Source organism: Strigops habroptila, chromosome 1, assembly GCF_004027225.2.
Source record: "Strigops habroptila isolate Jane chromosome 1, bStrHab1.2.pri, whole genome shotgun sequence".
NCBI lineage: Eukaryota > Metazoa > Chordata > Aves > Psittaciformes > Psittacidae > Strigops > Strigops habroptila.
In genome coordinates this window covers 96,485,993-96,500,159 of record NC_044277.2, presented here as the reverse complement: position 1 = coordinate 96,500,159, position 14,167 = coordinate 96,485,993, and the positions used below count along the sequence as shown (strand labels likewise).

The 14,167-nt window shown below is 39.2% G+C and overlaps 1 protein-coding gene across 2 annotated transcripts in view; it reads right to left on the bottom strand.

The window, feature by feature from the left end:
* Nucleotides 1-14,167, bottom strand: part of TPPP (tubulin polymerization promoting protein) — a 54,136-nt gene that overhangs the window by 28,689 nt on the left and 11,280 nt on the right. For both annotated transcript variants that reach the window (XR_003993538.1, XM_030499830.1), the window contains exon 2: nt 13,438-13,752. Coding sequence is in view for 1 of the 2 variants with exons in the window: in XM_030499830.1 (XP_030355690.1) it covers nt 13,438-13,748 (311 nt within the window). In the remaining variant the exon portion in view is untranslated. The remainder of the gene's footprint in view (nt 1-13,437; nt 13,753-14,167) is intronic.

Below are 14,167 nucleotides of genomic sequence, written 5' to 3'. Positions count from 1 at the left end.
CTAAGGAAGCAGCTAGAGTTACTGAACTATTAGCGGAAATTTCTGCCAAATTTAGCCCGTCACTTACATCTGCTGCAAAATCTATCAAGGCACAGGAACACCCAGCCTGCCAGGATGAAATTAAAGCTGTCTTTAGATGAGTCCAGTTGAACAATGTTGCTGTGATCAAATACCACTGAATAGTTAATAGCATTTAATAAGCACAAAATACCTTAGAAGCTTCTTTGAAAAAGCTTCTTGAAGAGGCATACGAACTTCCTTTTGATGCACCTCTTTCTTTCTTTCTTTGTCAGGTCTCAACTCCCTAGCTTTTGAATACAAACTGCTAAATATGTGCTGCCCTCTTGATGTTTGCTTTGTACAAAGGGCACTTTCTGTTTCATTTCCAGACAGGAATTATTACATTATTCCATTAGCAATATCTATCAGCTCTTAGTTACTTACATTCAGAAAATAAGGCTTCCCATCTTTTTTTTCCTGAATTACTACCTTAATGTCAAAGCTGACATTTTCTTCAAAGCCACTGTTTTTAGCAGCTAAAGCAAGAAAGTGAACTATTGCTCCAAACTGCCATTTGCTGATGGTATGTTATTTTGGTGCGAGAAGGATATTCAACGTAGCAATATTAATTCCCACAATGTTTGGTATAGGAGGGTAAGTTTTCTAAATTGTGGCCAGTTAATGCTGCAATTAGTATTAGAATTCTGTGCTTTTATTCCAGCGCATATGTCAGAAGACTGTCTTATCTACTATATTCTTATATACCCATTTGTTTGCAATATAGAATCTTCTGAATGAGGACTGCTGATGAATTTCCATGGGAGCTAATTCAACAGCTAGTGTCTCACACTCCGCTACCACTGCCCATAGGGTAGATTGCTGTTCATAAGCAAGTCAAATATACCCTCATAGCCTGTAAAGCAAAACTGCAAACTGTCTCTTGCAGAAAAACAGGATGACATAAAAACAATAGATTAAGACAATACCATGTACATATACACTGTTAAGCTATTTGTGCTGTACAGCAGACACCATCCTCTGCAGGTATACTGTGGAAACCCCCTTAACAAGCAACAAACATCTTTGCAGGGTTACGTGCTGTCCATTTCTAACCACAAAACCTCTATATTAGGTATGTTCATAGACAGTTAATTTAAAACTAGCTTAAGTACTTGATGCATGTATTTATAGTTAACTTCTCACAGTAAGAATAGCAAAACCAGCAGGAGCTCAACAGCAACTAGTTCAGGCCAATGTTGTACTTTGCTTCAATTACTAAACAGTCTGATAAGGTAGAACACAACCAAAGCAAGCTTTATGCACTCCTAAACACCTTATCCTACACCTTCATAGGTCAAAGCAGCCCTGTGAGACCACAACTACAAAACCTGTCTTTGTACCTTTCTACCCTGCAGCAGAAGTAGGGCGTCTACCCACTTGGAGGCACCAGAAGGCAAATCCTTTCACTCTTCAAAGCTCCCAAGAGCCTCACAGATTTTGAAATGGAGCTCAATGAAGATGACAAGCAGAAATGTTGGCCAGATTCTTCCTAATACATGCAAATCAGGCACACTTCAAGTGCTTCATTTTTTAAAAAAAAACAGCACATGACAATTAACTCAAACACTGTTGAGAGATTAGTCAATACTATAACTACTGTATCATTGCGTATGTTGGAGAAGTTCTGCTGTTCCGCAAGTGGCTTCTTCCAAGATTAAGAGATTACACTGGCAGCAAGCACATACAGGAATCTAATCAACACTTGGCATAAATTGCTTGGATAACTGTCTCCAGAAAGTACATCTTGTCATCTTCTTTATCTCAAGGCCTTGACAAATAGAGTTGAAACACTTCCAAAAATTGCAACTGTCATGGTAGATAACATCAAGTCAGTGTCCCTAACATTAAAGGGATCCAGTTCTCTACAGGTAACCCTTAAGTCTTGATAGCTCTTATGCACCTTTACTATTTACCTTACTATTATGTCACTTCACTGTCCATCTTGACTACACCCTTATTGACATCTTGACTACACAGATTAGTACTTAAAGACATAGAACTATAATTTAAGGTACCCAAAGACTGGGCGACACTGTGTAGCATCTAAAAAGGGAATAAAAGGAACAATCTCCCAAGCATGCATGAGACACTGTACTGCTGGTCACTGAAAACAGGACTAAGTCAGACAAACTGTTCAAAATGGCCAGTGTTGACTGAAGTTGCAGTCAGCTGGATTTGCAGGTCAAACTCAAAATCAGACTGTTACATCAGCAAGCAGAGCTCATCTCAGGATGAAAACCAAACAGCTTCTTTAATTGTCTGCTGAGTATCCTTTCTATAGCTTTCTTCATCTGGCTAGAGAAGACCCAACAGGCCAGTCTGTTGTCTTGACAAAAAAGATCAAGTTAGTTCTGTGCACTTCAGTCCAACAGCTTTCCCAGCTATGCCATCCACTTCAGCATAATATAAAGCTCTCCTATTGCTCTCATCTGAGGTGAAATGATGAAAGAAAAGCAACCTGCCTGGAAAAGGAAACCACAGTTCCAGCTTTTCTGTAAAAGGAAATAATTTCTATTTATTTTTACTATAAAAGCTTAGAAAACCAATCATGCTAGTTGTGCTGTCTTAATAGGATGAACTGCTGACAAATGGTAAATGTATTGGTCCTCTTAAGGCAATACTAAACTAAATACTCTTCACTGTTCATTTTAAATCAGTACCAGGATTTACTGGGAACAAAAAACACTGAATCAGATTATAGTCATTACTCTCAGATTTGCATGCAGCAGTAGTAGCCATTCTACATGGGGAAGTTATTGGACAGGATGGTAAACAGTGCAGTCACCATTTTTCATCTATCCCATACGACAGAGCCTCATTCTTGCAGAAGTGAAAACACAACACCTTTTTGTGAAATACAGACTGCACGTGATGACGAGTAAGAGCTGCCGCCCCTCTCCTCTACGATCCCCTCATCAGTAGCCTCTTGTATTTCACCCACGCTACTCTGGGACAGATAAACTCTCCATTCTCAGATCAGTTCCGTTCAGAAGCTTAACAATCACCACTCCACAATGAGTAACAAATACCTCAAATATCATGAGGCAGATAAATTCAGGGTTAATTGATACTGCACTAGGAATTACAATGAGTATATCTGGAGATCTCGTATAATTGAGTTAGATTCCAAACAATACACACAAACCTATCTTGTTTTCTCATACTGATTTTTTGGTTGTGATGTGATGAACTACTATCATGTTACAGTATCACTGTATATCTGCTGTTAACTGAAAGAAAAACAACTTATCCTTGTACGCACTTTTCTGATGATGTAAAAGCTATCAGTTTCATCTTTTACAATGACAATGAGCACAACTGCTCCTCTCATTAGCTTACTTTCATTTTTAAACAAAATTTGCAACTAAAGGACGCAGAATAAAGATCCAAGACATCTGGGCAATGAAGCAAGTGCTGTCATGTGTCATGAGAGTCACAGCCTGGTGCCAAAGATCACCACTGTTCTGCAGCTGCTGGTGCCCATGATCACAAACAGCACTAGGCTGTACAATGCTCTGCTGTATCAGCAGAGACAAACAGACGAACAGGTCTACAGCACAAACTCCTTCTCACCAGATGATGGTGGCTTATCCTTTTCTTTAGAGTCTTGTACTTTTCTGTCTGCTGAAGGAGCACTCTAGAAAGCTTTTTGCCTTTCTAAGTAGCCTATGAAGATTGTGCCACAATCGTGAAGAAAGGCTAACAGTGTAAGACTAAAAGGTTCCCCAAACTTTCAGGACTCTTCCTTCCAGAATAAATTTTGGGAAAAAAAGGAGGAAAACAATTCAGTGCTGCTTAGGTCGTATTCTTCATTAGGGGATCTGGGCCTTCAACACAAGAGACACCTACTTGAATGTGTCCAGAGGAGAGCCACAAAGGTGCTCCAAGGGCTGGAGCACCTCTCCTGTGAAGATAGGCTGAGAGAGTTGGGCTTGTTCAGCCTGGAGAAGAAAAGGCTCTGAGGAGACCTTACAACAGTCTTCCAGTACCTAAAGAGGGCCTACAATACGGAGAGGGACTTTTTACAAGGTGACAGGACAAGGGGGAATGGCTTTAAACTGACAGAGGGGAGATTTAGATGAGATTTTAGGAAGAAGTTCTTCCCTGTGAGGGTGGTAAGGCCCTGGCACAGGTTGCCCAGAGAAGCTGTGGCTGCCCCATCCCTGGAAGCGTTCCAGGCCAGGCTGGATGGGGCTTGGAGCAACCTGGTCTAGTGGAAGGTGTCCCTGCCCGTGGCAACTAGATCAGTGCAGCACCACACAGCTGCAGCTGCATTGCATCCATTTCTGCAGCTAGCATAGTTCATGGCAAGCTCTCACTAGCCATGCAGCTTTGCAAAGAACATGGCACCATTCCCAAAAAGGATCTCCAGAACCCATTATGGGGAACTAAACACAGCAAGAAAAGCTACTAGACTTCAGGAATAGTATACATTCTAAATAGACATGAAGTGAAATGTTTTTTACAATGAATTCTTGTCTCAACTGAAACAACTCACCTGAAGATATTTTTCACTGCTTTTCACCACTGAGAACGATTGAGGTTTGATTTAAAGCTGTTCCACAGCTTAAGCAGAAACTTACTCGCTTGATGCAAAACACTGCAGTAAAGTTTTCCCCTTACTTACGAAGGTCCAGAGAGTATAGAAACATTCCCTTTCTGCCTCAGGGATTGTGTCTTTTAGCAACTACTGGATCAAACGAAGTAGGAGGCAGCAACCATTACCTAACACACGGACTCCTCTACTTCTAACTGGCTCAGTGATTCTTTATCTTCCTTTACTGTGGGTACTGCTTCAAACCCACGGGCTCTGCTAGCAGACTCAGGGACCTGGGAATCCTGAGGGCACACCCTACTGGTTGCAAAGGGAGGCAAAAGGCAACACAGAGTATCTCTGCTTTTTCCACTTGTCACTAGGTCGCCTGCCATCGCGAGCAGCTGGCCCACATCTTTGCTCCTTCACTACCCTTGCTAGTTTCAACTCCAGCTGAACTTTCAACTTTGGCTTTCCTCACTCTGTTCCTTCATGCATGGGCTATATTCCTCCCACATAGGCTCTCCCTGCTTCCACCTCCTGTGTACTTCCTTTTCATGTCTGAGCTCAGTCAGAAGCTCCACGCTCATCCATGCTGGCGTCTTGCCATGCTTGCTTGACTTCTGCACATGGGAATGGACAGTTCTTGTGCTCTGAGGAAGCTGTCCTAAAGATTAACCAGCTCTCCTGGGCCCCTCTACCATCCAGGCGAGTTTCCTGTGGGAAACTGAACAGGCAAGATCTTCCTTTCTGAAGTCCAGGTTTGTAATTCTGTTATTCATCTTGCTAACTCCTCTCAAAATCTTACAACTTTACAGTCAGCTGGTTGCTGCAGTCAAGGCTGTCCCAGCTCTTACATCCTTAACCAGTTCTTCCATTTGATTGTGAATAACAAGTCCAGAGTATCTCCTTAAATCATTCATCATACACAAAAGATTTTTTTTTTTTTTAATTCAGTTTAGAAATCTAATGGATCACTTCTAGTCATTTTAGCTTGGTTAATGTCATTAATGAGTACCAAGGCCTGGGATTGTGACCAGAGCTAAATCTGCTTTACTCTCACTCTCAGATATCTGAAGTCTCTCTTGATACACTCCAGGTTACCTTTGGAGCACTACTTTTGGTACCCATGAGGAAAAGGAGGAGGAGCAGGAAGAGGTCAATCTTAGAAGGCTGGACAAATCTTTGCAGTGCATCTGCAACAATCCCACATCCTGCATCTACCAAACAACAAAACTCCTGAGACATAAGGTGGGATCAGAAGTTACACGCCTAGATCGTCCACAAGAGGAATCTGCAGTAACCATCTGTGACTGGTACTCACTGCTCCTGACACCTGATACAGCACTGTGGCCAGGATATGGTGACAGTGACAGGGAAGTGTAACAGCACATGAGATATTCTGGATGGCAAAAGCCACAATCCCTTGGCAGCCAAGGATGGCGCCTGTGACTGTTCACTCAACTCTTGCTCAGATTTTGGCTAACACAGCTCATGCTAAGGCCTGATGCATGCTGGAAGCAGTGCCATAAGGTCAGAGCAAGGGCAACATGTAGGCAGAACACAATGGACAGGAAGAGATAAAGATCATTACGCGCATGAAGCTTGCTATCTCCTGCAGCCAAAATTCTTGCATACTGATTATCTGGCAACCTCTTCAGAATCCACAAAGTTATGGAATTGCATAGCCCAAAGCCCCTCTGTAGGTGGAACAGATCATGACTCCTTGTTGCCAGAAGTCACAAGCTTTCGGCCTTTTCCATCTTGACAGTCTCCATCCACTTGGTTTCCAGCTGTTGCTTCTTCCTCACCTGGTGTAGCTTGGGTTTTCCAGAAATACCATGTCAGTGTCATCTTCCCCTTTAAAATCTGGAATCTCAGGGCCTTGGCCACAGCACATCTTCCACAAGAGAGGCCACCACTGCCCTGACCCCCAAAGACAGGCAGCAGCACTCTGCAGACAGCACCTGGATCCTTTATCTCTCAATCAATTTCTACTTCAATCCATGAAAAATGAGAGACAAAGTCCACATTGATGTTTAACAGTCTAGAAAATACTTGCTTTCTAATCAGTAAAACTAACACAGATTTCACATAGCTGCTGTTATAAATGAAAACCAGGCAATTTTTAATGATGGTGAAATTTGATGCAATTTGGCTGACTAAAAAAAACGAAGAAAAGGAAAAAGAGGCACAAGCCAAGATCTCATACCAGAGGTCTACTTCTACTGCTCTATAGTAGTGCTCTATAGTATATAGTATCATGCAGCATTCCATATCAGCTGAGAAATGAATCACCCACCACTGCATTTGTAGTTTTTTTGTCTACTGTGATGTCTACTGACACAAAAAAGGCATTTTTTAAAATCATAATAAGCATACATCATTATGGGTACAGGACTTACCCATTTTACATGCACAAAACAAGCCTGCATATCTGCAAGTGAATCTACATCCATCTTTCTTCTCATAAGTGATCACTGTTTTACTTTTAGAATTGATGCCTCTTGGTAGAAGGAGGAGAAGAGTTGCTTTTGTTTTTTTAAATAAAAAGCCTTTCAAGAATAAAGTGCAAAAGGCAACATTAAATTTGGCATTCTTGGGCAAGAAATGAAATTGGATCTTAATTTCAATTCACACATAGAAACTGTGGTAAAGAACACTTTCTGTTGTAACTTACCTAAAGTTTTATCTGTAACTGCACTAGTACTTCACAGTTTGAGAAGTACCAGGAGAGATTTATTAGCACAGATTATGCTCTGCATATCATTCTATATCCACTTAAAACTCACTTCCTGATGCAGACATATTAAAGTACACAAGTTAACTGTTATGCCTACTTCATGCATAAAGTAGGATTACACAAATCAGATTCTGTGTCACTATTAAAAGAATCTCTCCAGTAGGGGAGTAAAACACAACTTACAACTACTATGTGCTTCATTTATATAAAGACCACTTCATACCTACTTACATATTAAAAAAATTAAGAGAGGCTTCAGTAAAATCTGTTAAATACAAATTACTTCAGAGAAAGCTAATGGAGAGATACTTGTTTTGAATGAGTGCAGGTATCAAAGTACTACTCCTTTCAAATACTTTAAGAAAACAAGAAGTATCATAATTGTTCAATACAAAGACAAGACAACAATTATACTTGACAAATAGGGAAAGCATGTACTCATTCTTGCCAAGTTATCCTGCCAGCTGCTTAGAGCAAACTATCCATTTTAATTCTTCCACAGTCTTGGTGAACTACTGCTGAAATAAAATCCAGCTGATCTCAGGTGGAAGCACTCCTGTAGAGACCTGACTGATCTAGACTGTGGGAACTAGGCTAAACAGCTGACTGTGCAAGATGTACTAAGGATAGAGTATGGGTGGGACTGCTCAAAAGTCAGTGCACAATAAAGTGTGTTGTGAAGATTCTCCATGGGAACAAAACCTTCCCTTCTCAAAAAGATGGAGGAGAGTTTCTGGCCTTTAGAACACATGGCTTCCTCAGCAACAAGAAAACATGTCAAAGCAACATAAGAAACTATTAATGGAATTTGAGAGGACAATTATGCTTTCACTTGATCTTTCACTGAAAAAATTTTATAGGGCAGGGTGTAAGGTATATTTACAAAGATTCTGTAGATTAACTAGTCCTCAATAACAATCCAGTATAGAACCACAAAAATTTGTTTAAAATTTAACACATAGTAACATCAAAACAAACAAATGTTTCCATGGAGACAACTACCTAAATAAATGCTCACAATGGATCCAAGGCATGACGTCACCCAAGCCTGCCTGCAACCATAGTAACATGCCAGTGTAAACAGAAATATTTTTATTTTTCTATCTAATAATGTCATAGAATTAGCAGTTTTATGGCAGTGCTTAAACCATATTCTTGCAGTGCTGAGTGGTAACACTTCTAAAATAAGAGCAGAAGTATTTACATCAGGGCTATTACTATTACCATATTAACTACATACAACAAGTGGAGTATGTGTATGGCATAGCTAACATATCAAATTTCCCAGAGCAGTTGTTGACCCCAATAAACAAAGAAATTTAAGTTCCTAAGGCAACATGCCGGAATGCTGGTCAGAGATCAGTAACATCTATTCTTCTTGGGTATTCTGCTTTCCTTAATACAAAAACTCTGAAGTTCTTATGCTGTTGTGTCTCACTGTCTTTCTGAATGCAGCCACATGTTGCTTTTCATATCAAATACAGAACACTTCTGCACCCTTCTCCTGTTTCACCAATGAGCTTGTTTTCTCCAAGGCAACAAGATTCACTAAGTCTATATTTGCACTCTGCAAGCATAACACAAGATACACAGCCTACAAAATTTTGCAGCTCTGCAAGAGTAACATAAAAGAAACAGTTACTGAGGGAAATTTCCAAGGCAAGTAATTGTTCCAGTACTAAAAAGATACTCATGGAATTCCCATTCTCATGAAAAGCCTCCATTTTCAAATGCTATTGCATATCTGCAAGTTGTATGTCTCTAAATTCAGTAGACCCCACCATGCAACCGTAGTGTTACTGTTGTATGCAGTTCAACAAACATATGAAGAAAAGAGCCCACAGTTTTGACTGTGAAAGTATAAAATACAGTAAGGAAAGCTTACTACATAATTGTATTTACAGTTATGTACACTTTTGTTGGTTTCGCTGCATTTTTAATAATTTCATCCCATAGATATTTTAAAGCTTTGTGATCACTTTTCACAATTTCTTTTGCTTTTCCAGATGCAACAAGCATAGAAAGATAGTATCATGTGAGATGTCTTTATTGTATGCTTTTATGACCTAAGGAAAAAAAAAAAAAAAAAAAAAAGAAAAAAAAGAAAGAAAAAGAAATGGCAGTGTACCCCAAGTGTATTAATGCAATCCACATATTTGGCACAAACGTTGGTGGCTTTCCTCTGATCTCTAGGGATGCAAATTATAAATATTCATACATGCGGCTACTCTCAGAAGTGGGCTTTGGCTTTTCATTTCAAGTAATTCCATTGCACAATTCATTGCTGCTTAATTTCTTGTATATTTCTGAGCTGACAATACGAAGTTTTTAAAATAGAAAAAAGACAGAAAAAGATATCTATTAAATCAGCTTTAAACACACAACAGCTTATATTACAATCCACCAAATTAGGAGGATTTGTGAGACTCTTATGAACATAAAAATCATGGCTGAACAAAAATACTTGGCAGGGGAGGAAGGAGGGGGGAGTGCGGTGTGGGGGGGAGATCATCCAGTTTACATCTTTTCTTGCCAAACAATGCAATTCTAGCAATTCTTCTTTCATGTCTATTACTCTGCATTCTTTGCATTCGACCATTCCTTTTTCTTATCCTAAAGTACATACAAATGTTGTGCTTACATGAAGGCTTTCGGTGGACCTTTTATGCAACATAAATAGGCAAATTACACTTCAGTCTGACCTGACATCCTCATGCAGAAGGAAAACAGCACTCTACACTTATTTTCTTATTTGTAACAAAGGTTCAGCAGAATTTCCTCAACCTTTATAGCAACATAAACTTAACCTCAAATGAACTAATCTCTGAAAGACAGACACATAGTCCCAGCTTTGAAGAACTATTATGGACTATTCAAAACTTTCAGGAGTTTTGTTCACCTGGTTTGGTGGAGGTGGGTAATAGGGTGTTAAGTCTACAAAAATGTTCATTACTTCTCAGGATTGAACTGATAAAATCTCTCCTGCAGTAGAGAAAGCTACCAATCAGAGAATAAAACACTATCTTTCAGTAGCTCTTAGGTAAACATATCTGTTACTAATTTCCCTGTTACTTTACCTTATTAGCAACACACAGTTCCTATCTATTTTGCCAGTTATCTGTAGCAGAACAATAAATGAAGCCTGGGAAAGTTAGCAAGATGACAAACACGGGCTTTATACATAGACATAGTAATTCATAAATCCGAAGAACAATTCTGCTAGATTAATTATTTTCTAGTGTTTGAACAACATGTGCTGTTGTCATAAACTGCAAGCATAGCTGGCTAGAAAACAAACCTTGCTAAACACAGTGGCTCCCCAGTAATATACCCAACAGAAAAGCTGTCTGGAAGTTTCACAATGCTAGATGGCAGGTGTAGTTGGATATGACGAACATTTCTTCTTACCTTTGCATGTGTTCCATGGCCAGACTACAACTGCCGAGACCCTCCAGCCCCACCCCACTGAACCACTATGGCTGACCATAAGAATCTCAGGACAAAGTACATCTTTTGAGACACAGTCTAGCTGAAAAATCTAAAAACAACAGTGAAGTACAGAGCCTTCTTATAAGCATAACTCAATTATTGAGGCATGGAAGCAGTACTCTGCACTTTCTGGGGATCAAGAGATTCTTTTATAGTGTTTAATGTTTTTAATTCAACACAGATAGGGAAAAATTTGGGTTGTCAAGAAAACCTTAGTGTTCTACTGGGAAAAAGCTGCTGGTAAAATGGAAATGAGTAGGGGTTTATTTTGTGAGCATGACTGTTTTGATGCATTACCAAATCTATTATTATCCTCTAGTTGAGGGTTAAATGTGAAGCAAAAGAGAAAGCAAGGAAAAGCAGTTGTCTGAACATGCTCAAGAAACCCTGTATACCCAGCCTATGCATAAGCCTCCGAAGTTAGAGCATGTTACTAACAGTTGAGCAACTACAGCCATTAAATCTTCCCTTGTTAAAATTTAAAATACTATATGTGAATAAATGGGATCTACGCTAAAAAGAATTGCTGACATATGCTCTCAAGGATAAAAATACATATAAAAAAACCAAACAAAACCCCACAACAAAACAAAACCCAACACTTAAGAAAATGTGAAAGTATACCTATCGAAAACGTGCACATGAAAAAACAGACCTTCCTAGTAAAGACAGAAAATCTCAGCTATTTTAAGTTTCCCCATCTGCCACTTAAGCAATATTAATTTAAAAATAAAAGAATTTTAAAAGAGAAGAGTTTATAAAATACATGTTTTATGTACATGTGCAGGTGAGGAATGAACAAGTAATTAATAAAAAAGATAAAAATACCTTTTCGTTTGATACAGATACCTTCTAAACTATGAAATACTAAAGAGAGGAAAAGACGGTGTGCTTCTTCCAAGAGAAATTACAGCATTTTGCACTGGTCATGGGAGGAATGTCTGAGAAACTGCTGAACAGGCACCTCCCCACAGAGGCAAAGACAAGAACCCCAGAGCTGAGCCGAAACTGCTGAACAACCTCAAGGGGATATGCTGACATTCCCTTTGACCTTCAGGTCCTCACCACCTCGCAACTTATTCCTGCAGAATAGGTCCAAATTCCTTCCACCCCAGCAGGCACCAAAACTGATACTTCTTTATATCTGCTAATGTTGCACAATTGTTTATGCCGTATCATTGGGTTGTCCTGTCACTAACTTGCCTAGATACTGACATGAGAAAGTAGCGCTAAGATTTATTATCTCCTATGATGACAGATACAGAGAAATTTAAGTTGATGAAACCCAAAGAAAAGTTGAAAATAAATGCCAGCATTGCCTATCATAGCAATTAACAAAAGACCATATAGCCTAAACATCCATTTCAAATAACCTAGTTCACTGATAGGTACCTAACTCTGGCCACACAACTTCCGAAAAATAGAGCTAGGGACTCAAAGAGAAAGTGGACTGATGCAAGAACAAGAAGGTTGAAGCATGCATACATAGTGTTCTCAGTTGTCTAGATAAGATCCCTGAGGAGGAAAGAAAGAAAGAAATCAAACAAGTAATTTCATTCTAACTATGCATGTTAACACTAGACAACCATTCAAGATCAAGGGCCTTCTCTGCCTTTCTATGCTTTGATGCACTCTACAGGATCAGTGCTTGTAGGAAGTTTTTCCAACTACCCTTGTAAGCCACTCAGTTTGCATGTCCTCCTCAGCATTACACCACAGTAGCTGAGAGCACAAGCCAAATAAATGTTCCTACAAGCTACAAGTACAATTAAGGGGCCCTTCTTCAAACACGTCCCTCAACACATGGAGGTGTGAGACAATTTAAACAGTTACTGTGGTAAGAAAAAAACATACTAAACAAGGCTATCAGATCATGTACCAGGAGAACAGGGAAGGTGAAAATGATCCAATTCTACGCATAAAGCAAGAACAACAAATTATCTGGGGTTTCATACAGAATATGTCTGAACAGTTGAATGTCTTCCCTTGATTTGACAAGTTTCTAGATCAAGCCTGCCTAGGTTTTCAATTTCGGGAGAGAGTTTCACTAAAGCTCTAATCTGCTTACAAGAATAAACTAGGATCACTGAGATAATCCTAACCAATTAATCATAACCATAGATCTGCATCACAAATTCACCATCAGTTTGATGTGGCCCTACACTTTAAACTTGAGTAGATGTTGTTAGAATAATGGATTTTAGTAATATCCCACTTCAGCCTCTGAGGCTGAGTTTTGGCAAGATGTAAAACTACATCCTGACTTCATTCAGATACCCTTCAGGAAACATTCACATCATTCGCCGCAATCAAAAAAAAAAAAAAAGAAAAAAAAAGAAAAAAGAATTTCTTGGAATAACCTGCATTTGTCCTGATCACATCATACCTCTTTGTAAAGTGCAACATCTGTGACACTGAAGTCAGTTTAAGATAGAAGGACAGAAGTCGAAAGCTTTATTTCAGACAAAACGACAGAGTTTGATAAAGGAACAAGAAAGACTGATTGTGACAAAGACAAATAGTGCCTCACAACATCTGTAAGCAACATATTTATATGATATTTACAAAACATGTTGGGGAGACAAGGAAACATTGGCAGAAACAAACTTACTTGATCTTACTGAAGACAATGTCAACATCTGTGATTGTCACGTTCTTCCCATCTATCACATGACAGTCCTTACATAGCTTTGACCAGTTCTTCCCATGCATTTCTTTTCCTGTGGCCCTTGTATCACCATGGATAGCAAATTTTCTAAAGGCCTCTTCCAAAGCACTTAATTCTCCTGCTATGGCTCCCTCATGGGAGCTGTTTGAATCATACGATAATCGTTTTGCAGCTCGGTCTTTTGCTGGATCTGAAGGAGACTTTGGAGGAGTCTTATTCACAGGTTTAGTCGACTTCGCTTTATTGTCAGCCATTGTGCTACAAAGAAGATGAGAGTAAAATCATTACATTAAATTGCAGTAGTTTATTTTCTAAACTACAGGCTACAATCCATGTCACAATGTATGAAGAATAAGAGGTCTATAAAGTTAGTATGAACTCAGTGCCCTCCACCACCAACCAACAGTCTATATACATAGAACTGTTTAACACTCTGACTGCCCAGAATAGAAAAAAAAATGTTAACATACTAAAAAAAAAAAAAAAAAAAGGCAGGGAAAGAACGTTCCAAAATGAGCAAAAACCTAATTTCACCATCATTACATCAGCCAACAATAGAACACTTACTTTTCTTTGGTTTTAAATGGCAATCACCACAGTCATTCTACTGATTTGAATAAAAATATGCCCTTTACATTGTAAGCATTGCTATCTATTTTTATTTCTGAAGATA